General features: G+C 46.1%; 2 protein-coding genes and 1 long non-coding RNA gene across 5 annotated transcripts; 1 reads left to right on the forward strand and 2 right to left on the reverse strand.

Annotated features, from left to right (window-relative positions):
- Window positions 1-619: 619 nt before the first annotated feature.
- LOC141005628 (uncharacterized) lies at window positions 620-2,501 on the reverse strand. The gene is made up of 3 exons (XR_012179887.1): window positions 2,289-2,501; window positions 2,108-2,190; window positions 620-1,988 (listed from the first exon to the last, which is right to left on the reverse strand). It is a non-coding gene; the product is annotated as an uncharacterized lncRNA (long non-coding RNA).
- A 4,119-nt stretch (window positions 2,502-6,620) lies between these two features.
- lmbrd2b (LMBR1 domain containing 2b) lies at window positions 6,621-21,385 on the reverse strand. 2 transcript variants are annotated; one of them, XR_012179885.1, is made up of 20 exons: window positions 21,367-21,385; window positions 20,568-20,982; window positions 17,104-17,310; window positions 16,902-17,014; window positions 16,078-16,176; window positions 15,698-15,865; window positions 15,093-15,303; window positions 14,911-14,985; window positions 14,723-14,836; window positions 14,189-14,372; window positions 13,583-13,764; window positions 13,023-13,156; window positions 12,695-12,800; window positions 12,520-12,617; window positions 12,282-12,385; window positions 12,144-12,190; window positions 11,465-11,579; window positions 11,250-11,376; window positions 7,816-10,969; window positions 6,621-7,785 (listed from the first exon to the last, which is right to left on the reverse strand). XR_012179885.1 is itself a non-coding variant. In XM_073477533.1 (19 exons), the coding sequence occupies exons 3-19, from the start codon at window positions 17,275-17,277 to the stop codon at window positions 10,906-10,908; spliced, it is 2,115 nt and encodes a 704-aa protein (XP_073333634.1). In that variant the 5' UTR covers window positions 17,278-17,310; window positions 20,568-20,982; window positions 21,367-21,385; the 3' UTR covers window positions 6,621-10,905. The 2 variants fall into 2 exon arrangements, 1 of the variants encoding a protein (XP_073333634.1); XM_073477533.1 differs by having other exon boundaries at window positions 6,621-10,969.
- Window positions 21,386-23,691: 2,306 nt separating this feature from the next.
- On the forward strand, window positions 23,692-26,552 carry ppp1r3b (protein phosphatase 1, regulatory subunit 3B). 2 transcript variants are annotated; one of them, XM_073477544.1, is made up of 2 exons: window positions 23,692-23,904; window positions 24,976-26,552. In XM_073477544.1, exon 2 carries the CDS (start codon window positions 25,004-25,006, stop codon window positions 25,847-25,849), a length of 846 nt encoding a protein of 281 aa, XP_073333645.1. In that variant the 5' UTR covers window positions 23,692-23,904; window positions 24,976-25,003; the 3' UTR covers window positions 25,850-26,552. The 2 variants fall into 2 exon arrangements, with proteins under 2 accessions (XP_073333645.1, XP_073333646.1); XM_073477545.1 differs by lacking the exon at window positions 23,692-23,904 and adding an exon at window positions 23,924-23,996.
- Window positions 26,553-26,841: the final 289 nt, after the last annotated feature.

Raw genomic sequence — 26,841 nt, forward strand, 5'->3', positions numbered from 1 at the left:
TAAAAATAATAATCTTGTGTAGTTGATAAAGAGTTTGCCTCCGGTCCTCACACTCATCCAAATGATTGTGATAACAACTCATTGCCTCCTTTATAAATCAAGATTACTGCCACTTCCAGTGAAACGAAAAAACAAGTCTGACCTGAAGTTTCAGGTCTTAACTTGGCATCAGCTTGGCATCAAAACTGTAAGCAGGAAGATTCAGGGATCAAATGATTAAATGTTTAAATCCGAGGATGAAACGCTGAAAACTGAAATTACTGCTGACTGTAAGATTCTTTTAATCTGACCCTGTTTAACAAAATGTCTTTATTCCACCAGAGATAAGAGGACAACAAGTCAGTAGATTTCTCTGCATGCATAATACCAGCATTTTAATGACAGTGTGACCTGTGGGGGGTCTCTGTCCACTCAGACACAGTGTTGTTTCTGAGGCTGGCACAACACAAAAACCTGTTTCACAAAGTATTAACTCAGTGGACTCTTCAGTGTTCTTCCTGATATCTGATCAGAAACCTTTGTGAAACAGGTTCTGATTACACAGAAACAACTCTGCACAAACGCTGAGTGAAGTTAAGTGAATCGCTTTCTTACAATATACAGACATTAACACAGCAGCTTGTTACTGCAGGTCAGTCTATAGATGAACCTGAGGATTTTACTTACAGGTCCCACACATTGCAAGAAGTTGCAAGTTTCAACTGAGCTTGTTGCAAATCTTTGGTTTGAACAGGGCTTTAGAAAACCTCCAGAGGATTATAGAAGGAATCTCACCTCAGTGCTGTTTAAGCAGATACAAAAGTCATTGTTTGCACAGTAAAACGAAGCAGCAGAAACATGAAAACACAGAGATGCAGTCGTGCAGCTGAGATTACAGTGATGTGATGAAACTTTGAGAACGTTGCAGGTAAAAGTTGCAGCAGCGTGAGCCGGCCCGATGCAGCTGGACCCGGCTGGCTGATGGTGTCGGTGCCGGTGGCTGCCTTTATAATGTGATCCATGTGATCAGTGTAATCAGCAGATACAAAAGTCATGTAGGCAAGATTTTATAATAGCACCATTCAGACACAAGGCAATTCAAAGTGCATTAAAAGAGCACAGAAAAGCAGCAAAATTAAAATTGCATTTAAAAGCTAATAAAAACAAAAGCAAGCAAATAGTTACAGATCAAAAAGTAGTTATATATATTTATGTATATTTTTTGTAATGCCACAGTAAACAGGGTTAACCTGATTTAAATGACAGTGAAAGGAGACGTCAGGTATTCAGGAAGGAGCAGAGAAACTAAAAGCTGCCCCACCTCGCCTGGTTTTACTGCTGGGAACACTTAGTAAACCTGTCCCTGATCAGCTGAGCCGTCTGGATGCTTCATATGAAAAATTAAATCAGACATGTATTTAGTTCTTTATAGACGAGTTATAACATTTATCCTTTGACACAGAGAAAGTCAGTGCAGTGATTTAATTTAAGAGTGTAATGTGCCCCACTTTCTTGGTGTCAGTGAGGACAAGCTGCACCTGTGAACACATCATTACAATAGATCAGCCTGTAAAAAATAAATGACTGACTGTTGTTCTGCATCTTCACCTGCATCATGTCATGGTCAGCTGTGTTGGATGCAGCACTGAGCTCCAGTTATATTAACAAAGACATTTTTGATGCATCACTGCTCAGACAAATGTTGTTTAAAAGTACATATTCAATGTACCAGAGGAGGAAATCTTGCTGACAACAAGATAAAGTCTTAAAGTTCATATGTCAGTACAAAAAAAATGAGATGGTTTGTACTTTTTGTCAGGGACAGGACTGGACCATTCATCGTATTTTTTTAAATGATAAACATCAACAGATTGAGCTCCTTGGAGGTCCTTCTCTGCTCCCTGAGTCTCCTCCTCTTCATTCAGCCCACCTTCAGCTGCAGAAGCACCCGGGTCAAAACAATCCAGCTCAATATTCTCCTGACTGCCCAGCTTCTGCCCCCTGCTGGCCTGAAGAGACATGACAGCAAACAGACATGATTCAGTGCGTCACTCCTCTCTTCAGGTCAGTAAACACAGACTGAGTGCTTCATTTCAGTCAGTCCTCTGAACAACAGGTGTGTCAGTACCTTATAGTACAAATAAAGGGCAGCGTTCACCAGCAGCAGAGACAGCGACAGGACGACTGCTCTGATGATGAGGACTGATGGATCTGATGCAAAACATGGAACAAAATCATGATTCAGACAGATCCCAATAAACACACTGTAACAACTGTAGTGACCTGAAATCTGCTGAAATCACTTCAACCTGGAGATGTTTGATTCAACCGGCGTTGCCAAGATGGCTGCCAAGTGGCAAGACTTGCTTCAAAGGACTTTGGCTCACATCAGAAGGTGCTCCTCATACATGCTCTGCTCTACAGCACATTGTTTGCTGTTGACATTTATACGCTTAAATAAAGGTTGATATGAAGTGACGTGTCATACAATGACAGTAATCGTTCATTTCTCTGCTGCAGCTTACCTGAGACAGCAGACGGCTCTGAGAAGAGAAGTTATGAGAGAAAACATAGACATGATAAACACAGCTGTAGCTTCCTTGTTGGGCGGGCTTTGCAACAGCAAACAGGAAATGGGCAGAGTGATTGACATCCAGCTTGGTGTAGTTGTGTACTATGTTCGAGGAGGTGGCTGGATGGAGCAGCTGATGGTGAAGGTGGAGCCCCTGAACACCTGAAACTCCTGCTGCTGGGCCTCAGCATTGTTCAAGATTGGAATTACAACCTTCTCCTGCACATTTTCAAAACTGGTAATGTTGAACTGGGCCTAGATAGCACACAGCATAACATAGCATGGCTAAGCATAGGACTTTTAACTCTGGTTGATGTAATGCACATGTGTTCAATCTATTTGTTAGTTCACTGTCATGGTGTTATTGTGATCTCAGGTCATGTCAGGTTATTGGTAGTTTGCTTTGCTACACGGCTAATTTGAGGTTAGTTGAAATATGTTTCACAGAGACTCAGAGTCTTTACATGCAACTAACCATCTTCTCTAACGTGGCATCACGTCACACACACAAAGACTCCAAAATCCTTCGACCATTACAGCTGTTATGGTAATCTTGGTTGTAGTTATTAAGTTAATTACTAATCAGAGTTACCAACTGACAGTTCAGAACCTTTTCATGAGAGACTGATTTGATGAATTGGCTCTTTTCCCTTCTTCCCGAGGTGATCTACTGTAAATTGGATTTTATTATTTATCATAATTAATCATTATCCCTTGTAATAATCATGAATTATTATTGAAAGCCAAATTTAACCCAGAATTCCCTATTAATGTTGCATGAAGCACCACAGGGCCCTGCGTCAAAAGCTGATTTCCAGCCAGTTAAAATATGCTGCAAACTGGGATTACAGGCTTCGCAGGGATGGCAGTTTGTTTCAGAGCCGTACCAGAGACTCTGGGGGCTCGGCAGGTCGAAGATCAAATTGAATTATGACTTTAAGATCAAAAGTCAAATCGAGTCGTGGATTTGGAGAATCATGACACCTCTATCAAAAAACAATCCAAAAAAATCAAAAAGGGATAGAAGAAGAAGAAGAAGAAGAAGAAGAAGAAGAAGAAGAAGAAGAAGAAGAAACATTAATGGAGAGAAGTCAGAGTGATGGAGCTGCCACATAGTCGATGCTGAGAGACTGCCATTCTACAGGTGTGTGTGTGTGTGTCAATCTAGATGATGTCATAGATGATGTCACTGATGAACAGGTGAGATCCAACATGTATGAAGAGTGACTTGTTGTGACACAGTCCCTCAGAGCAGATCCAGATCGAACAGTCGGACCTGATCCTCCTCACAGATCTGTACGTGGACTCCTTTCTCCATCCTGCAAACAAGGGAACAGCGGGACAACCCCTGTCCAGTGAGTAACACCTGGTTGCTACAGTTCCCCAGGTTTGAAACTCACTCAGGATGAGGACAGACAGACAGACAGACCGGATGAGGACGGACAGACAGACAGACAGACAGACAGACAGACAGACAGGATGAGGACAGACAGACTGACAGACAGACAGGATGAGGACAGACAGACAGACAGACAGACAGACCGGATGAGGACAGACAGACAGACAGACAGACAGAGGATGAGGACAGACAGACAGACAGACAGGATGAGGACAGACAGACAGACAGACAGACAGGATGAGAACAGACAGACAGACAGGATGTGGACAGACAGACAGACAGACAGACAGACAGACAGGATGAGGACAGACGGACAGACAGGATGTGGACAGACAGACAGACAGACAGACAGACAGGATGAGGACAGACAGACAGACAGGATGAGGACAGACAGACAGACAGACAGACAGGATGTGGACAGACAGACAGACAGGATGAGGACAGACAGACAGACAGGATGTGGACAGACAGACAGACAGACAGGATGAGGACAGACAGACAGACAGACAGGATGAGGTTATCTGTAGCCACAGCAGCCTCAGGAATCAAAGTGGTTTCCTGTGTGTGTGATGACCTTCACACGTCACACGTTAGACAACAGTACACTGACATGTGGACGAGGACGTTTCCTGAAACGGTCACGATGTCTTTACATCCTGTTCAGATCCAGGAGGCGAAGTCCAGATTTGAATAACCTATCCGGTCAGATCAGAATCACCCTGATCCAACCGGCTAATGTTGTGAAATAGTCCGACAAAGTCAGTGAGATGATTCTGTCATTACCCGGATCATTCTGATCCAGGTGACAGGATCTGACAGACGGGCCCTGAGGATACAAACTGTCCGTCAGCCTCCAGCTCCTGTGGACGAGCTCGCCTCTTGCTTGTAGCTAACTGTTTGTGGTTCTGATGGATCAGAGTACTGATCCACTCGTTCTCACCTTGTTAAATAAACATTTTGTCCATTACAGATGAAGTTGACGCTCTGGCTGACAGTTCATTCCTCTAAGCTGAGTTTCTATGAAACACTATCATCACATTGATCAACGGATATTTCATAAGAAGATGCTGACAGATTACAGGAAGATGTTCTGAGTTTTATATCAGATTGTAACATCTGCAGAGGCAGATACAGCTGCAGCTCGTCGTTCAATCTCTTATCGGACAAAAATTCCACAACGTGTTGAAACCAGTTAACTCACCTCCTCAGAGTCACCAGAGACGCCTCCTGTCCCCTGAGTCTGGTCACCTCAGTGTTCACACCATCCTCGTCCTCACTGAGACCACACAGAGCTCCTCTCCTTCATAACAGTTCATCAGCATCAACATCTGCAGCTCATCCACCGCTCCTCTGTCCCGAGCAACACACTTCACTTCACACTTCTAATTGAAGCCAATACAGAAGTACCAAAAACAGCAGCTCCTCTAATGGCCTACTGAGGCTCCCGAAAGTGGGTTGAACCCGTAAGAGTCCATGTTAAAATGTCCAACTTGACAGCAGTTATCAACATGTTGACAGCTGGTTTCTGTCGTACTTCGTCCCTTCATGACAGCTTTTATATATTAAGGCTTAAAGTCACAGTGTGAGTGACAGGAAGCTGCGAGCCGTCTGCTGCTTCACCTGCACCGTGTTGGTGCTGTTGTCAGATGTCAGACACATGATCTGTGTTTCTGTGCGGTTCATTGAACCAACAGACCCGTGTGGAGGAACACGTTAACAAGTGTTAACCAGCAGACGGCTGCAGGAGTCGAGGAGAGCATACAGTCTGTTCTTTAAACTTTTTGGGATTAAAAAGTGGATTTATCTTCACTCTTGCTGCCATAATGAGCCACAGAGGAGCTGAAATCCACTGTGATGTACAATATCTCTCTTATTTGACTGCTGAATGAGGGAAATGATGATACTTGAGTGTTTCAGTGTCGTGTGGAGTTGCTGCTTGTTGATGTAACTGATCGTCTCACTGAGCATCAGATACAAATATCCAGGAGACGCAGAGGAGACGTGACGGAGGTCTGGAGCCCTTCATGTAGAAGAGGAATGAAACACTGTAATCTAATAGCAATATGTCGACAGTTTACCAGAGTAAAGTATAAATACCCCATCTTCAGTAAATCTACTCGGTAACTCTCGACCGCTGGTACTAAACTATGACTGCTGCCTCCTCCTCTGTTAGACACTCGTCCACTCGTCTCAGTGAAACAACACAAAGAGAAAACCTGAAGAAAAACAAGTGAATTTTCAGTTTTAAATAAAATACAATAAAATTCATGAGCTGCAGATTTTCTGCTGCATCAACATCAGCTGAGCGAGAAGCTTCAGAAGGATAAAAACTGTTTTCTGAAGTCTTTCATTTCATGTTTCATTTATTCTGATTGTTCGTTGCTCCTCTCAGCCCGACATTTTTCTGTAATTGTATTAATTAATTCTTTACTGAAAGCAGCTGGTACATTTCATAATTCATCTGATGTTGACACCAGGTTTTATGTGACGTTCACTGACAGTCTGTCGTGTGTCATATTTCCTGTAATCCAGAAACAACACGTACATTCAACAGAAGCATCGTCTGTGTTGTGATCCATACAGCAGATATTAGTTAAGATCACTAACACCATCACGTCTCTAAAGGTTGTTTGTTCCTGCCTGAAAGAGTAAAAACCAAGAGACACAAAGTGTTTGTATGGTTTTTATTGACACAACACGGCAGCAGAGTAAAACATACATCATCTCTTCACGACTGTAAATGAGATGGATCAACTACTTCTATCTTCTCTCCGTCTGACAGAAAAGTGCTGCGATCATGACGGACAATAAATATTCAGATATTCAGAACATAAAACCAAAAACTTCATCAGCAGAATAATCAGCAGTGTGACTGACACTCGACAGTGAGAGTTACCAGGCAGCAGGAAATACAAAGTCACTGTAACCGTCGTTAATGCGCCGTAAAATACAAAATATATATCATACATATGTACACAGACATGACGGACAGCTGAGGGGAGCAGCCACTGGACTCAGGTCGGTTTCTCCTGATGATATTCAATGAAGCTCAGCTGAACCTGCCAGCAGGATCTCATCATCTCCAGAGCTAACGCTACATGCTAAACATAATTAAAGGACCAGACCGCTGTTTTTAACACATCCACCTGCTGAGCCACAGAGAAACCTCCCCGATCAACATGTTGTCCTGCTGGTCGAACGTGACCAGACGCTGTAGCCTGTCAGTGTATTCAGATTACCTCTCGATGCAGTAGTTGATGTGTTGCAACTTTTTATCCTTTAAGATGAATTTTCAGTTTAATGTCTCCAAAGAGGTTTGTGTCAGGAAGATGTCCCGACGCCTCGTTAAAAAAATATCCAGTGGTTTCACGCTAACAGATGTTGAAACACAGTCTCGAACTCTGGTCTCTGGCTTGGCAGCAATCTCACCTACACGTCACTCCTCCATCATCCCTCCGCCTCCGCACATGAACATAGACAGAAATCTGAGCGTGATATGACTCACTGTAGAAACGTCACTATGTTCTGGTTTCACGCATCCGAACACGCACAAACATCTGATGCCATCGTTTTATTCTGCGTCTACAGTCCACATGATCGGTTGATGAAGCGCTGCATGCTTCAGCACAGTGACGCGTTTCCTGTAAAACATGCAGCAGCCCAAAGCGTGCACTGTACGTTACTCCCACCGTCAGCTCCCAGTGGACACGGCCGGACCGGGACATCACAGCCATCACGCCCATTTTTAAGCTTTAGGCAAAATATAATTTTACTGCTCCATCTTCAAAATTGCATTGTTCTAGTTATGCACACAGCCACACACACAGCCACAGACCTGCACACAGCCACACACACAGCCACAGACCCGCACACAGCCACACACACACACACTATCTGACGTCAGGTAGACAGTCACTTTATGAACAATCATTTAACAAGTGTGTGGAAACAAAATGCAACCAGTTCAACGAGATGCACCACTGCAGCAAAACCAGCAACAAAACATCAGTTCACCAGTGACGTCACTTAAAGACATAAATCTTTTCATTAAATGGTCGTCTTGAAAAGTGCACTGACAATAAATCCGCAACAATATCATCTCCACCTGTTGCCATTTTCAACGTCGGCTATCAATCACAACACGTAGTTAAACCAGGTCTCGCGTGACTGCAGTCGGTTCATTGGATAAACGCAGGGATAGGCCCTCCCATTCCCAGAAGGCTTTGCTCCAGTCTACGTTAATTTAAGAACAAACAAACAAATTAAATTGCAGGTCGTTATTTTTATTTGTGACCATGAAAGTTCTGCAACGCCTGAACAAGAAGAATGAAATTAAGACACACAAACATCAGTAGATCGATGGGAGCGATCAGAGATGAGTGTGCAGGGTAACATGACTGAGATATAGACAGTGAGCAAGCGGTATAAATATTGGTTAGACTACTAATTTAGTCTAATATAGTAGATCTTAGAGATTTTCGCGGAGAACTTAAATAACGTTAATAATTTCGACGAGCCCAAGGGCCGGCCGCGGTCGTCTCACGGCCGCTCAGAATGATCTGTGGGCCGGTTCACGCAAATTCATCAGCCGACCGGGAAAACTCCCGATCGTCCCGACTGCCACTGAACTGAGCTGATGTTCTTGCCCGATCTGGCTCCAGGAAAACTGGGGAGTGTCCGGAGCAACGCTCGCTCTTCTTTTGATACATCCTGACCACATCATCAATTAAGAAAGCCTTGATTTGACAAATAATTAATATACGCCCCCGAGTGCAGGATGAGTCATCAACATTTTTAATGATTTTCCAGGAAGTTACAAAAAATATAATTAAGAATATTCACAAAACACCTTTCAGATCCTGAACACGTGATATGGAGCGATGTTGACTTCACGAGGACTTTAAGAGGAAGTGAGAGGAAGCGAGACGTAAAGAAAGAAGAAAGAAGAAGACGTGTACAGGTGAAACACAGGTAGCGGAGCTGGTACCACGTCACTGTTCCAACGGCCCACTGTTCCAAAACCCCAATGGACCAAAAAAGGTCCCGTTGATCCAAAAGCCTGTTGTCCTGAAAACAAACGCTTCGTCGCTCCAAAATACACTCGCTCCCTTTTTCAGTATGTTGGCCGTTTGCTCACTGGTTCTGAAGTGACAACGGAAGTAACATACTCATTAAACCAAACCGGACCTCCACGTTACCTACAGAACATTCTGACCGCATGTCTCCATCACACAGAGGACAGACGATGTATAATCATTTCATCTGCTGTGATTATAAAGTTTACTTTTCCTGTTTCTCTTTTAAAATATCATATTTATTTCTTTCTGTTTAGCATCAACAAACAGTTTGAACGTATAAACTTCCTGCATCACAAACTGTTCTGTTCTGTTCAGATGAACCCGGAGAGACAGAACCTGTTGATCAGGGAGGTTCAGAGGTGACTCAACTCTGCAGCTTTGGAGAAATGATGAGCTGTGATGTTACACTGAGCGAGCTGAGGCGACTTCTCTGTATTTACAGATGGAGTAAAGGAAACATCCGCCACTTTCACTTCAGGGTGACACATTTATGGCACAACATGGAGGAAAGAAACAGCTTCAGATGGTTCAAGAGCACAACGATCACATGATGTGTGAACAAACACAAAGGAAGTAAAGTGACACTATTTCAAATGTTGAATGAAATGAATCACGGCTCGACACTTCACATGGAAACACTAAACATGAAAGCATCCGTCTGAACTCTCAGGATGTGGTTCCACTTTCAAAAACTACATTTAGAAAATATTCAAGTTGTTTAAATCCAGCTGGTCAAATTCTGATCCAACAACTTCAAAAAGTACCATCACTTAACTCAGGCGTACGTACAGGTGTACGTACACCTGTGTGGTGTGACATCACTCGTGGGTGTGGTCACTGAACGTCGCGGCTGCTGAGGACGATCATCAGACGTCTCATTCTTGTGAACGTGATGTCTCCGGAGCGTCTCGAGGGAATCTCCTAAAATTTGGACCAAATGTCCAGATGGACTCAAGAATGAACTGATCAGATTCTGACGGTCAAAGCGTCATTCAACAACTCAGAAGTATAACAAGACGTATACCAACATCTAACAGGACTAATGAAGAAGTGAACGTCAGCGTCTGACCAACAGCCCCGAGGACCAAACGTCTTTTCTGAGTCTGAATCCAAAACAACAAACAAACTGAAAGTCACCGACATGAACTTAAATCAATTCAGACGGTTTTCAAAGAAAAAAACTTGTTTTAAATTCAGACTTTTTTATTTCCACATCAAGTATTCAGCCGTGATTCAGTTCAGATTGTTTCCATGTGAGAAAATTAGACTTTATTACACGATCAGAATTAAATCAGTTATTAAACATTCAGATGATCAATCCGTCGATTACGTTCAGGATTTACTGTCTTGTGACGTCTTCAGATTCATTTTGTCCAAAAATTTTCTTTTGATCAACTCATCCATGAACAGACCGAATGTGCAGCTGTAGATGACGAACAGATAAATAAATCCACAACATGAACATTCAAGACGAAGAATAAAAAATATAAATAACCTTCATGAACCTTCATTGAACCGTGGTTACAGTGATGTGACGTGTGGACATGCTGCAGACTCACACTGAGCATGCTCAGACAGTTAGAGGGGAGCTCCTGCCGTCATCACATGCAGCTCAGACAGACAGGAGGGAATCTGGATCTGATCTGTGAGCGTCTTCATTCACATCAGACGCTTTATGTAACATTAATATTCCTTCAACAGAGCCTCCAATCAGCTGCAGCCGAGCCGTGTTTATGGAGATACGTGTTTGACCTGTTTGTTTTTATTACCATGCATCCTGGGAGATGAGGGGACAGCCAATGAGCTGTGAGATGGAGGTCATGTGGTACATTCACTTAGACAGTGACGTTCATGTGCGTTCCAGTTTAGGCTCCACGTCACACGTCGTCGAAGATTCGGCTTCGAGACGACGACATGGACAGATACCGTCCTCCCGCGTGTCTGCAAGAGGAAACAGAATACACAACTGAAACTCACAACACACACAAGAAGAGGAAACCTTCACCGTGAGATAAACACACAGGAGACGACAACACGCGTCAAAGATGGCGTCACGTTCTGTCTTTTGAAGACGATGGTTGGGATCAGACAGAGAAGAGCGGGAAGTCCACCGCTGTCACTGGACTGACAGGTGGTGGAACGGGGCTCTGATCCACCCGGGCCGACTGCAGGCTCAGATACATTTTATAACCATAAGAACACAACGGGAAGTGGTGTTTACCTGCCGGACTCAGAGTCCAGAGGGTCGTCTGTCAGAGAGTCGGCGTTGAAGTCTAAAGGTTCGGCGTCCTGCAGCAGCTCGATGCAGTCCCTCTCCGGCCGACTCCCTGAACGAGAATATTTGGCTTCTGTTGGACAAACAAACAACAGTCCAGTTTTACTTCTCTTCTACAAACTACGGTTCAGAGAAGTGAGCGGCGCCGCCGGTGGACCCACGTCTGTTGTTGCTGGGCGTCACAGAGTCCGAGTAACTGGTCTCCTTCATCTCATGGCTGCTCCTGTTCCTCGCAGTGTAGTCTTCTCTCTGGTTTCCATAACGCTCCTTCCACTCCTGCAGCACACACACACACACACACAGACACACAGACACACACACACACACACAGAGACAGACACACACACACAGACATACACACACACAGAGACACACACACACACAGACACACACACACACACACAGAGACAGACACACACACAGACACACACAGACACACACACACACACAGACACACACACTCATTTAAATGTGCTGAATGAGCTGCAGTGTACTCATGGATGTAATAGATTACTTTGATAGTGTAGAAAGAGTTCTGCTGTGGATTTATGGACGTGTTCACTTTTCACTCAGGAGGCAGAGTCTTGACTTAAAGTCACCTCCTGCAGGATCTGACTCTGACTCTGTGGCGCCCCCCTGTGGACTGTAGTTACAGAGCAGGTGGAGCTCAGTGATGATCTCTGTCATGAACTTTATCTTCATCTTAAATATCTTGAAAACAGTTTAACTGAAGATTTTAATGACCTTTTTCAGATAAAACCTTTTGATTTATTAAAGTAGCTGTTCTCTCTGAGTGATTCTACATTTCACTGAGGACTGGATGTCTTGTTGTTCACTCACTCTCCGTCTGTTCTCTCCATCTTCAATCCTTTGCCGCTTTCTTTTCTCTGTAACAAACACAAATGGATTGATGAATGGAAACTGTCACAGTCTGACGGGCCGCATGCCGCCGTACTGTCCTGTTAAACGTCTCATCACCTCGTCGGATCAGCTCCTTGCCCTCGTCGATCAGGTCGGAGGTCATTTCACTGTCGCCCACAAACTGCTGGAAGCCCAGAAGGTTCAGGCAGCGAGTCCCCAAGCTGAGGAGAGAGTTTATCACAACCACATCACCACCTGCACCTTCACTGTGGATAACCAGCACGTCTCCATCAAACACTCAGAGTCTGAGAGGGATGCAGGGCTGTGATTGGTCCAACACCACCACTCGTCTCACCTGAAGTAGGTGGCGATGCAGAGGATGACGATCAGCATGGGGTAGTAGATGTAGAAGCCATTAGCAATAAAAGAGAGAACACGCATGGATCCCATGATCTGTGAGAGAGAAGCAGGTCAGACACAGCTGGTACTGTCGCTGAGCCACACAGACAGTCTGGACCGCCGGGACTCACCGAGGTGTAGGCCGTCTGCTCCTTCTGCTGGTGCGAGATGGCAGAGTCCATGTGGATCAGACCCAGGAAGTTCAGACACAGAGGAGGCGTCAAGCGGCAGAACAACCTGCAGGGTCAAAGGTCACAGTCGTCACATGCTCCAGCTTTAACTCTGGAGGTGTCAGATCATCATCAGCTCCTCGCCGATCAGCTGTTTAAAATATCAGAATGATCCAATATTGATTTATTGAATCCTGAGCTCATCTCTCTCCCGTGCACGTGTGTGAAGGTCCAAACTAACCACAAAGCTGGTTCAACGTGGGGGAGGAGACTCTCCCAGTCCACTTACATGCCGCTGAACTGGAGGCTGTAGGCGTCGGTCTGGTGGTGGGAGGCCAGGTAGTAATAGTTGAAGACCCGAATACGGAACACAGTGGAGTAAACACAGGTGCACAGGAAGAAGATAGTGATGAAGCACGCCATCTGGTGGAGACAAGAGTCATCACAAACCAGTCAGAGCCACTGGGAGGGACGCAAATCTCACACGCTCAGAGAGTACTGTGATGTAATGTAACTAACTGTAACTGTGCTGTAACTGTACTGTACTGTCACTGTAATGTAATGTAACTGTAACTGTAATGTAACTGTACTGTACTGTCACTGTAATGTAACTGTAATGTAACTATAATGTAACTGTTATGTAACTGTACTGACTGTAATGTAATGTAATGTAACTGTAATGTAATGTAATGTAACTGTAATGTAACTGTACTCACTGTAATGTAATGTAACTGTACTGACTGTAATGTAATGTAACTAATGTAATGTAACTGTAATGTAACTGTAACTGTCATGTAACTGTACTCACTGTAATGTAACTGTAATGTAACTGTAATGTAACTGTGTCACCTCGATGTACAGGTAGTTGTAGTCTCTCTCAGCCAGCTGGATGAAGACAGCGAACAGGGAGAGGACGGGCCGGGTGCTGAAGAAGGTGCACTCGGACCAGACCACGGCCACGCTGAACAGGGTCAGAACCACCGACAGCAGCCGATAGAACCAGCGCTTCAGGAGACACTCCCAGTACCACTCTGTAGGAACACACACAGTCAGGACATGATGCAAGGCCCAAAGGTACTGAGGCAGAGCTTCAGTACACTGGACACGTCAGGTCACTGTTTAAAATGATGAAACTGAAACTGGATCGATCGTTTTGTTTGTAAAATATCAGAGAAATTCTCAAAGTGACATCTTCAATTTTCTTCTTCTGTCTGAAACACAAAGTTTCTTCACTCACTGAAACAAATTCTCACATTTAAGAAGCTGAAACCAAAAAATGTTCCTGAAACAACAAAACATTGATCAGATATGTTGGTGATGAATTTAATAGTTGACGACTTATTGATCAGTAGTTGGAGCTCTGATGTCTGACTTCACAGAGAGTCATCAGAACTGACTGTAGTTCTGATTGAAAGGTACAGAACACCTGACAGGTGCACCTGCACTCAGACCCACCTGCAGTCGGTGTGTACACGTATCTGCTGAACCAGCCGGTCGGCTCAGACGACGGGAAGCTGTGGACGAACTGGTGGGTCAAGCTGGTTTCGTTCTTGGCGACGTCCTCCAGGTGGATGGCCTGCTGCAGCAGGATCTGCCACTGGACACGAGTCCGGTTGTGTCTCTGGACCGCATAGATCACCTGACACATGAAAACAGGTGTTTATCTCATCTTGTCTGCGCTACGATAAATTCATCTCCTGTTTCAGCCACAGTTTTCTTTTCCAGCTGAATCTCATCAGAAACAATGTACTGAGATATAAAACAGAAATATACATATATATATGTTTATATATGTATATATATATATATTATATATATGTATATACGTTAATGTATATAAAAACATATATTTAACAGAACATCTGACTTCACAAACAAATTGTCAGTTAATAAAAACTGAAAGTGATTAAATGTCACCAGCTAGTAGTTTATTAGCATTCAACGCTACATTAGATAAGTAATTAGATAAATCCGACATCATGTTGTTACCTGTTTGTGGAGCTTCACCAGGCTCTTCTCACTGGGATACGTGTTCTGTTTGTCATCAAAGTCCTCGTAGTCGTCCATGTTCCTGCCCATCTTCTCCTGGTAGTCCACGGGACACTGAGGGGACAAGTCCATCAATAACTCTGATCTATGGGTCAGAACACCTCCTGCTGCTCCTTACAGTCACTTACCTTTCTGAGGATTGTGTCGATGTACTTCCTCAGCGGATGATTGTACTTGATGGACTCACTGACTTTTCTCACCTCCTGCAACAAACCAGACTTCACAGTAAGAACGCTGAAATGACCTCCGCTGCAGTTAGTTAGTTACAGTTACAGTTACAGTTACAGTTACGTCTCTGCCCGACGCTCACCTCCATTACGTCCTCCAGATTCTCCTCTGCATCCGCCTTCTCCGTCATCAGCTTGGACGCCTTGAAGTAGGTCTTGATGAGTAAGTGTCCGTGTCGTGAAGCGTTCCAGTAGGACCGAGGGATTTCCACCAGACCGTAACCGAGCAGCAGCACCAGCAGGAACAGACCCCAGGTGTTCGCCGCCGTGATCCCGATGGTCTGCAGCTCGTACCTAAAGCACACAGCGACCACTTCACTTCCATTACTGAGACTTACAAATATTACATTTATAGCAACTTTAGTTAGTCACTTTTCCCATTAAGGACTCAACGTACAAACAGCAGCAGATGATCACCTTATAAAACAGTTTGTTACAGATGAAACCAGAAGCTGTGGTTCAGTGTTGATGACATTATTCCCTCAAATCTTTGTAAAGAGATCATAACATGAGATTCACACTGAACTGTGATGCATCTTATAAATCCTTTATATCATTCTATTGTAGACTAAGTGAGCACGACAAGCTGTATTTACTGAACTTATAATGAAAGTATTTAGCTATGAGACGGCTTCAGTGTGATCGGTCCTCTCAGGGAACCAGCGGATGTCTGATCCGGTCCACTCACCAGGACAGGTGCCACTCCGGATGAACGGCCACGTATATAAGCAGAGAGCCGAAGATGAGCAGGTAGGTCCCGTAATAAATAGCATTCTCTATCAGAGCGGTTTTAATCTTCCCGGTGATGGAGAAACCTCCAGAGCGAGCGTACGACTGCATGAAGGGCAGCAGCAGCCTGAGAACACAAGTCACGCGAGTTAGCATGCTAACATCCGCTAACGTAAGCTAACGTAAGCTAACATCAGCTAACATCAGCAGAACATCACTGTTGTTTCTTCACACTCTGTTCACCATGTTAGCTCAGATATATCTCACAGATTACATCTTTAAATAGCATCAGTATCGTAGTGATTTTACAACAGACCACATGATCACATGGATACAGACCAGGTGAGACACTGGGAGGTCCAGTACACCACCCTCCAGAACACGGGCATGATGCCATCAGGGATGTAGCTCCACGGCTTGTAGCAGGGCTTCAGGACACTGTTACAGAGGACAGCAGTGACCGAGGAGAGCAGTGACAGAGGACAGCAGTGACAGAGGACAGCAGTGACAGAGGAGAGCAGTGACAGAGGAGAGCAGTGACAGAGGACAGCAGTGACAGAGCAGAGCAGTGACAGAGGACAGCAGTGACAGAGGACAGCAGTGACAGAGCAGAGCAGTGACAGAGGACAGCAGTGACAGAGGAGAGCAGTGACAGAGGACAGCAGTGACAGAGGAGAGCAGTGACAGAGGACAGCAGTGACAGAGGACAGCAGTGACAGAGCAGAGCAGTGACAGAGGACAGCAGTGACAGAGGACAGCAGTGACAGAGCAGAGCAGTGACAGAGGAGATACGAATTAACACTTCACAACACTTTGGATCAAACACGTGGGAAGCGTTCCCACACAGAATGACGGTGACACTCAAGTGAAGCTCAACAGTTCAGTCTCCTTTCTTATGTAAATGAAACAGAGGAGGGAAACTTCACAGGAGGTAACAGACGCCATTAAATATCTCATTTTAAAGTACTTTAATATTGGAAACACTAAATCACTCTGGACTTTAAAACAACCTGTCGACAGAAGCTTCAGTGTCATCGGTTCTCTCCAAACGTTCCTCTGAAGCCCAAAGCTGAGCTCAGACAGAAGCAGCTATGATTAAATACTGTCAGACATCAGGTGAGGTGGACGCAGCCTCGGCCACGAGACACTCGTTGCATACTGACCTTTTAGAAGGTGTGACGGTTGTGTTTGCTGTTGTGTGATTGGATGGTACGGGGCTGACGGTGGGCACCGAGGCGGGCTCCTCGTGGTCTATCTTACACTGCTTGTAGATGGTCTGTAAGGAGAGAATAAGCACACTGAGCGTTCAGGTGTTCGTAGAGTCGTTGGAGGGACAAACTGCTGACGTCTCCGCTCAGGACTGACCGTGCTGACATCCAGAGGTAAAATAAAGACGATGAGGAAACACAGATACCAGGCCAGCAGCGTGCCGAACAGGACCATACGCTGCTGCTTCTTGAAGTCTCCATATCGGTGCAGCAGGAACAGAGCCAGGAAGAAGACCACCACGATCTCGATACCCAGAGCTGCTCCGCTCATCCCGCTGCGCTCCTCTCAGCAGCCGACAGAAACCTGCAACACACAACTCATTTCAGCTGCAGCTCAGTTAGTCCAAACCGGGTACGTACACGATCCACTGCTGTCTGTTAGTCCTGGTCCGGTTCATGTTCACACTGACGCTCTACAAGCAGACCATGTAGGGACGCAGCGCTTCACTGATGTCACTACTTACTGCAGTTTAAATGATTTTAAAGCATAAAGACTCTTCTACACATGAACAGTGTTCCTGTAAAAAGGACATTATATTTAAAGTAGTTTTGAGTTTAGACTCAGACTGAAATATAAACAACAGCAACAACGTAAAGAAAAGGATTATTTCACTGTTTTTATATGAACACTCACCAAAACAGTCGTTAATCTCCTCCAGGCCTCAACACCTGCCTGACACGTGAGCTGGCTGACAATGCTGTCAGAACTCATTGCTTTTATTTTGACTAAAACTGCACTTTGACTGGAGTTGTTCCGATTCCGATACCAGTACCGGAAATGCCTCCGATACTGCCGAGAATGCCCGCGAAGTCCCGCGATAATTAGCCTACATAATCACGCACGAACGCAGTTATATGTATGTGTTATAAACACAACAACACGAAGTGTTCCCGACTGAAGGCTCAGAAGAAGAGCGCGTATTTGTCTCTTCTTTGAGGTTTTTGTGCTTGTATCAACACGGAGTGATTTATTTTGAAAATTAACCGGATGTCATGTTGTTGTTTCTGTCTGACTTCCTGTCTGCTCTGTGCTGAATCCGGCTGACTTGCTGCGTGTCTGCTCGCTGCTTCTGCTCTTAACACAGGTGCGCTGTGCTGCCACCTGCAGACAGATGATCACCTGACACCTGCAGACAGATGACCACCTGACACCTGCAGACAAGGAGCTGATCGTGGCTGCACTTATATTAATAATTATTCCCAGATTTATTTAGTTCAGTTGCACTACTATTTTATACTGTTGTGTTTAAAAATAAATGGCTTTCATTTGCTGTATTCACTCATGTTTTACGAAGGGTTTAGCCTGAGCCAGGCCTGACCACAATGATAATCATATCACAGTCATGCAGGCGTAGTATGATATTCTTTTTTTTAATAACACACTGGTATCGGTACTCGGTACTCGGTATCGGCCGATACCCACAGCATAAGTATCGGAATCGGTATCGGGAGGGAAAAAATGGTATCGGAACATCTCTAACTTTGACCTGACTTCTTGTTTATTTTTACAGCAGCCAATCAGGAGAGATGTTATAACTGTACAATGCACTTTTTATTCCTCTGACTGAGTTTTACAGGTGAGCTGCAGGTGAGCTGCAGGTGAGCTGCACTGTAACTGGATGTGACGTGTATCAAAGATAAAACATCAGGAAAAATGTTGGAAAAACTAAAAATATCTTCAGAGCTACGAGCACATGACTAATTAAAATACCACAGTGACTGCAGTGATGATGATGATGATGATGATGATGATGATGATGATGATGATGAGACACAAACATGGTGCTACTCTTCATCCAATTACTGCCGCTCTACATAACAATCAGAACCTTTATCTGACTCAATGATTAAAGACTCTCCAACAGAAGCGGGCTGACCTGTAAACCATGAAAGGCTCTTTGTGTTTATTCCAGGGGGGGATGGGAGCTCTGTGTCTCCAGGCAGCAGCCAATCAGAGCACAGATCAGACAAACATGTTTATAATGAAGTTCTGTAGAACTGCAGAGACGTTCTGACCCACAGATCTGTTTGTTTGTCTGGTTCAGGTCTCACATCAACTAGATTTATAAAGCCAACAGCCATGTTAGCTCCTCCCAACAGGCTAACATGTTAGCTCCTCCCAACAGGCTAACATGTTAGCTCCTCCAACAGGCTAACATGTCAGCTCCTCCCAACAGGCTAACATGTTAGCTCCTCCAACAGGCTAACATGTCAGCTCCTCCCAACAGGCTAACATGTTAGCGCCTCCCAACAGGCTAACATGTTAGCTCCTCCCAACAGGCTAACATGTTAGCTCCTCTCAACAGGCTAACATGTTAGCTCCTCCCAACAGGCTAACATGTTAGCTCCTCCCAACAGGCATGATTAAGTGTTGAGCAGATCAACATTAGCATTTTGAAATGCTAAAATAAAACAGACCTCATGTCGGGGGACCCTGCTCTCTTCCTATTGGCTGGCAGACCTCAGGTCCCCAGACATGATGCCACAGTTGGACAGGTGAGATAACCCTGATGACATCATGGTGACATCACAGCCACCGTAGAAATAATGCGACAGGCTGGGTGACCCTTTAAATACAGCTTAATGGTCACACATGTGAGAGACTTCATTTATAAAACATGTTCATCATGTTCATGGAGGACCTGACGGCTGGGACCCGGGAGCAGGCTGCAGGAGGAGGCTGCAGGCTGCAGGAGGAGGCTGCAGGAGGAGGCTGCGGGAGCAGGCTGCAGGAGGAGGCTGCAGGAGGAGGCTGCGGGCTGCAGGAGCAGGAGGAGGCTGCGGGAGCAGGCTGCAGGAGCAGGCTGCGTGAGGAGGCTGCGGGAGCAGCCTGCAGGAGCAGGAGGAGGCTGCGTGAGGAGGCTGCGGGAGGAGGCTGCGTGAGGAGGCTGCAGGAGGAGGCTGCAGGCTGCATGAGGAGGCTACAGGAGGAGGCTGCGGGAGGAGGCTGCAGGAGGAGGCTGCAGGCTGCGGGAGGAGGCTGCAGGAGCAGGCTGCGGGAGGAGGCTGCGTGAGGAGGCTGCGTGAGGAGGCTGCAGGAGGAGGCTGCGGGAGGAGGCTGCGTGAGGAGGCTACAGAAGGAGGCTGCGGGAGGAGGCTGCGTGAGGAGGCTGCAGGCTGCGGGAGGAGGCTGCGTGAGGAGGCTGCGTGAGGAGGCTACAGGAGGAGGCTGCGGGAGCAGGCTGCAGGCTGCGGGAGCAGGCTGCAGGCTGCGGGAGGAGGCTGCAGGCTGCGGGAGGAGGCTGCGGGAGCAGGCTGCTCTGATCACCACTCCCTGTTATAATGTCATTACTGGTCATGTGCTGTCATGGGTGACCTGACTGAACACGAACAGCTGGTCTGTGTTGTTGAACGTGTCCACGGAAATAAGACAACCAGCGGGACAAGCTGTCAAACGGCTCAGCAGCTCGTCACAGACAGACATCAGGACATTAAAGCAACAATTCAACACGTCTGTCTCAGCTCAGGCGGGACAGAGCAGCCCTGAGCCGTCAGCTAGCTGACAGCAGCTAATGTTAGCTAGCAGCACAACAGCACAAACGTCAGTGACGTGTCTCTTACCGTAATAAATGTGTTGGTGTGAACAGTCTCCAGAGGACACAGTCTCCAGAGGACACAGTCTCCAGAGGACACAGTCTCCAGAGGACAGTCAGGCGGTCAGTGGTGTCTCCGGGCGGCTGCGGGACAATAATCCGCGGTGTTTCCCATAAAACCATCAGTTTCCTGCTCGACGCTCAGCAGCATCACTCACATCCGGGTTCTCTGCCAGGAGACGACGATGACGTCAGATCACACTGCCCAGGGTCAGGCAAACCGAGCTTCAGCGCATGCGCAGTACCGTGTGTGGTCTGGTCCTGCTTCCTCTCCTTTAAGCTCTGTGCAGTTCAGACGCCGGCAGGTGTAACAGCGCCCCCACAGGCGGAACATGAACACTACAGCCAGTTATTACTCATCTTCACAGCAGCGACAGTCAAATCTGGCAAAAGTAAAGATATGAAGTTAAAATGTTTAGTATAATTACTTTGGTAAAAGTGAAAGCCACCTATATAATTAGCACTTAAGTTAAAGTCTTTAAGTGTCTGATGATAAATGTATTAAATGTAATATGTATTATTATAAGGATCAAAAGTCCCAGGAAATGTAACTCTTACATGTTACATGTATGTATTTACTGTAAACTGTTGGTCAACTGATTATCAGATCTCATCTTCTACATTTTTTATTTTCATTATCGGAATCTGTGTTAAATAAAGTGATTTAAAAATGTTCAGCTTTTACTCTGAGCAGCATGTAATCTGTGAAGTAACTAGTAACTAAAGTTATCAAATAAATGTAGTGGAGTAAAAAGTCCAGTATTTACCTCAAACATGTAGTGAAGTGGAAGTTTAAGGAGCAGAAATGGAAACACCTGAGTAAATGTTGTACAGGTAGAACAGTGACATCATTATACAGTTTGGTTTGTTGTTGCTGAATGTTATTAGTTGTCCTCTTTATTATTATTGTTATTACAGAACTATTATTGGATGTCGTGCTCCTCATATAACTCAGACTGTCTCACAGCTCAGTATTTCTGTGATTGTCCAAACGAGGTCGATGTCTTTGTCAGCAGCAGTCGTCTGGTCAACATCAGCTGCTCAGGACGTCCAGGCGACAGCTGCTGTACAGAACATGAGAGTGCAGCTGTGATCGACCTGAGATTAATGTTTCACTGCTGCTGTCACATTTATCAGAGCGATGAGGAAACAGCCTGTATTCAGGTCACATGTCCGCGGTGCATTCAGGGACAGTCATGTAGCACTGATCACAAACTGCTCTCTCTCCTCTTGAACCTCATCATTCAGTAGGTTTTCTCCCTGAACAAATATTTACACTATCAGCTGACAAAGGACCCTGAACACATCACAGCAGGTCTCAGGTCAGTTTAAAGTCCTGCAGTGACCCTCTGAATGTGTCGGGTCATCCGGTCATCAGCCTGCAAACTGAACAGAGAAGCTGTACTTAACGACCGAGCAGCTCAGAGCTGCAACAAACCTCCAGAAGACATTAGACCACCTACCTACAGAACCGTCCCCCAGGGCCCGTCTGTCCCCTTCACATGCAAATCGTCCTCACTCATGAACAAGCCTGATTTACATCAACATGTACGATTCCTGAGAAATCAACCAAAATGTCACAAAACCTCCTTCATCATCATCTTTATCACAACGTTAAAGAAAGTGAGAAAAAAGTCCTGGATCGGCACCAGAAGTTAGGCGGGTCTATTCTGGGCCGAGACCCGTCCTCGTTTAGGTGGCTGGTATCTATGAGTGAGTATGAAAAGGGGACTGCTGGGCCTTGGCGGAGGTATGCGCTCTACTGAGTACCATAGTGCGAGTTTCCCAGAGTCCAGGATGACGGTCAAAGGTCTGTAGTTCAAAAGCAACAGAGATCTATAGTCTATCAGCCTGATTAAATGATCACAACGATCATAATGATTGATCAGTACTGTTGTACTGCTGCACTGTACTGTTGTACTGATGTACTGATGTACTGTACTGATGTACTGCACTGATGTACTGATGTACTGTACTGTTGTACTGTTGTACTGCTGGTACGTCCTGTGTCCGAGTGTCACAGTTTGTCCTGTGAACTCAGGTTTGGAACTGGTCCCAGATCAGCTGCTGTTTACATGAGTCAGCTGATTTCATCAGAACAGTGTGGTGGAGGACGAGCAGCTCAGTCAGCTGAGCACACACACCATCAGGTACTACACCCGTCAGCTACTACACACCATCAGGTACTCCACCTGTCAGGTACTCCACCGTCAGGTACTCCACCCGTCAGATACTCCACCTGTCAGATACTACACCTGTCAGGTACTCCTTAACCTGTGCTGTAGTCTGTGTTATTGGCACTAGGGGGCCCGGACAGAAGAGAGCTGCCTGCTTTATTTAACGTTAACCAGACATGAAAATATTTATATTTTAAATTATAAAAATAAAAAAGAATCTCGGGTCTAAAACTCTATTTACTATTTTAATGTTAATATATTAATTAATTTTTAAATGTACACAATGTTAGCTATACTTTGCTACAAGAGTAACCAATTGCTTATGAAGACCAACATATAAATAGATAAGCTAAAATATACATCTGATTAAATTAATGAATATTTAATAATCATGTTGCATTGATCTGTTTACTAAATATTAAAATGTGTATAAGGAGGCCGTGAAAATACTGAAACTGAAACAGTAAATTAAACATTAAAATGGGGGGCAGCGTATCACCATCAGTCACCGCTAGCTGCTGCTGACTGTCATTAGCTAGTTAGCTCAGTTAGCTGTGCAGCTAGTGTTTCAGGCTGGGAGCTCAGAGTGGTATTACGAGACAGGGTGGGCTGGAGGCTAGCTGGTTAGCATGCTAACTTCAGTACACATCTGTACAACACAGAGCGGAGTCGCCCGACGCTACGTCAACACTGGTGACATTCTTACATACTGCACCTTTAAAGAGGCTCAGCGTTCAGAGAAGATGCACACTGACAAGCTGTGTGTGTGTGTGTGTGTGTGTGTGTGTGGGGGGGGGGGGGGTCCAACAGTCTGAGACAGTAAATCTCATCTTTACCTTCAGGCTCATGAATGAAACGTGTCCCGCCCCGCCCCGCACAGCCCCGCCCCGCACAGCTCTGAAGACACGTCGATCACTCCGTCACAGCTGTCTGTGATTGGCTGGCTGCAGGTGTTCACGTGAAGCCTGTGTGGGCTTTGAAGCCACGAGAGAAAATCCTGCAGCAGCTGCAGAGAGAGAGGAGAGCAGCTCGAGACCGGAACCGTCCAGAGGCAGGACATGGACCCGACCCGCCGCTGAAGAACCACAGAGGAGGACAGGACCTGGCCCAGGTGTGCCCGTTCCCCAGGTGAGACACACGGCTTACTGTGGTCTGACAGACAGACCGGAACCAGCTGAGCGGTTCTATCAGGGTCACACCCGAGCAGCCCGCGTGCACAGGTGGGTGTGTTGCTGCCGTCAGTGAGGACAGAACCGTGTAGAAACATGGTCCCTGAGCTCAGCCACACACACACACACACACATATACACACATTAACCTTCATCAAGCTGCAGTCAGCAGGCGGTTCTGACGGGACTGGTTCTGACACTGACCCAGTTTAATGCTGAGAGTCATTATTCCACCCAGAGACAGAACATGACTGTAGTCAGTGAGCTGGGCTGGGTGCTGTGTGAGCGGGTCACCTCACTGAGATGGACCTCAGTCACAATTCAATAGAATCCGTCTAAAGTTCGGATGATGCAACGTGTTTTATTTCTTGTAGAACTAAGATACTTTGTATTGTATTCACTGAACACAAACACAGACGAGTCTGAGTCCAGTTGTGTGTTCTGCTGGTTAAAACGTCTCCAATATAAAGCAGATCCAGTGAAACTGTTGAACACGGTGCTGGTGCTGGAGACACGTGTGGCTGCTCATCACAGAACATTAATAATCTTCATGGTCCAGTCGGACTTTGTGTTCTGGGTTTATAAGTCGGAACTGATTGACTGAATCATCTCACAGCCTCAACATGAACTGAGCTCAACCAGAACAGATCCAGAGAAGTCAAACACACTTTATATTCTGATGTGGAACAGAGACACTGAACTAATTCAGTTTCATTGAACAGTTTCATTCAAAATATGCCACACCCACCTGTGTGATGTCATACTCAGGTGAACTACATCAGTGCAGTTGATGGTTGTTGATGTTAATTTAATGATGGTCGCCTCACAGCCTTCAGCCTGAAGGTGTCAGCTGACGTCTCCATGATGCAGGTGAGCTCATCAGGAGGATCAGGATAACGACACTGACAGGAACTGATCCACATGACGACTTCCTGACACTTTTCTGGTCACATGATTCTGCTCCATGTTTCTTCTTCAGACTGTTGTTATGATCCTGAGACCTGACGATCTCGTCTCCTCTCTGTTTCAGCGTGCTGAGCGTCTCCTCCGAGTTCATCATGCCGATCGACATGGCCTTACCTCTGTTCCTGTCCAATGAGGACTTTGTCTTCGGGACGTCTCCTGAAACCTGTAAACCCGCTCTGAGCTCCTGCCTGAGGTTTCAGCAGTGTGTCGATCAGAGCGACGGGCGGTCCTCCAGGAAAGACTTGAGAAAGGCCAAGAAGCAGGTGACGTTTGCTGATCACAGAGGTCTGTCTCTCACCAGAGTGAAGGTCTTCTCCGAGTTCAACGACCCCATCGACATTCCTCTGAACATCCAGGAGATGCTCAGCTCCGCTCTCTCTCTGACGGCCGAGGAGGACAAACTGGTGCTGGACTTCACTCAGCCCTCCTCAGACTACCTGTGCTTCCGTCAGAGCCTGGAGAGGAACTACGTCTGCCTGGAGCACTGCGTGCTGAAGGACAAGGCTTTAGAGGGAACCGTTAAAGTCAAGAACCTGTCCTTCGAGAAGTCTGTGAAGCTGCGGGTGACCTTTGACACCTGGAACAGCCACACGGACGTAGACTGTGTTTACATGAGGGACACGTATCCCAGCTCGTACAGCGACACCTTCTCCTTCCACGTGTCTCTGCCCGCCGAGCTGCAGCCTCACGAGCACGTCGAGTTCGCCGTCTGTTACGAGGTGGATGGACGTGAGTACTGGGACAGCAACCAGGGGAGCAACTACAGGGTCGTCTGGTCCTCCATGAAGAGGATCCATCAGGACGCCTGCAGCCGCCACACGGACTCCTTCCACTTCGGGATTCACTTTGACCGATACGGCAGCCCCACCTGTTCACACGGGATCTTCCCTGACTGGCCGAGTTACGCAGGATACGAGAACACGGGCCCGTACTACTGAACAGGAAGCAGACGTCTGTGGTCCTCCGACCACCATCGGACCTGTTGTCAACATCAGTCCTGACTGATCCGATCAGCTCTGAGTACAGGTGTGAACGAGACGTCACTCAGACCACATTCAGAGGTGGTCTGGGCCTCTGTGAACACACCGTCTGTTTACCTGATCCAACCACCGACCCAGTAACCACATCACCAGACTCCTTTAACAAATGTAGTGATTTTAAGAGTTGTTTCATGAGGAGAAACTCAACAAACGGCTACGACAAATTCTAAATCACTGGAGCCTTCTTGTAGCTTCAGCTTTAAATCAAAACATGAAGTTGTTTCTCTTTCTGTAAGAAACATGTTGATGTCAGGTGTGAAGTGATGGACGCAGAGCTGAACACTGATCGGATCACTCAGGACGGGCGGACGTCACACAGCTGCAGACTCGTCAGCCAACTTTGTCGTCCTGAACACTAAATATGGCACCGGGTGTCACCGGGTGTCACCGGGTGTCACCGGGTGTCACCTGGTGTCACCTGGTGTCACCTGGTGTCACCAAACATGTTCACGATGCCTTCACGTCTGGTTCCGTCCGACCAACCGTCCAAACAGATTCAGTTCTCTGTGATAGAAAATCAGAAGGTCGTCTCAGTGGAGGAACTGCAGCCTGGACAGTTATTGGCATTTTCATTTCAATTTTAGGATTGTTTATTAAAATAGTGTTACGTCTTCCTCGTCGTCCTCCTCTTCGTTCTTGATTGCTCGTCTCAGGCTCTCCCTGGGCATGAGCGCCATCCTCCCCTCGTCCTGCTGCTGCTGCTGCTGGCGCTCCATGGGCTCGTGGTTCTCCACCTTCCTCGTGGAGCGGCAGAGGGCTTTCCGGAAACCCCTCTTGAAGTTGTCTGACAAGAAGCCGTAGAGGATGGGGTTGGCACAGCTGTTAGCGTAGCCGAGCACTACGACGAAATAGTAAAGACCCTGGTACTCGCCAGGCAGGGACACCATCAG

The sequence above is a fragment of the Pagrus major genome, chromosome 12 (assembly GCF_040436345.1).
Source record: "Pagrus major chromosome 12, Pma_NU_1.0".
NCBI lineage: Eukaryota > Metazoa > Chordata > Actinopteri > Spariformes > Sparidae > Pagrus > Pagrus major.

Coding starts and splice junctions, on each gene's coding strand:
- ppp1r3b (XM_073477544.1), top strand. CDS start 25,004: ATGCCGATCGACATGGCCTTACCTCTGTTCCTGTCCAATGAGGACTTT.
- lmbrd2b (XM_073477533.1), bottom strand. CDS start 17,277: ATGAGCGGAGCAGCTCTGGGTATCGAGATCGTGGTGGTCTTCTTCCTG. Junction 14,837..14,910: donor TCGACACAATCCTCAGAAAG/GTAAGTGACTGT, acceptor TTGTCCCCTCAG/TGTCCCGTGGACTACCAGGA. Junction 13,765..14,188: donor CGTGTACACACCGACTGCAG/GTGGGTCTGAGT, acceptor GTGTTCCTACAG/AGTGGTACTGGGAGTGTCTC.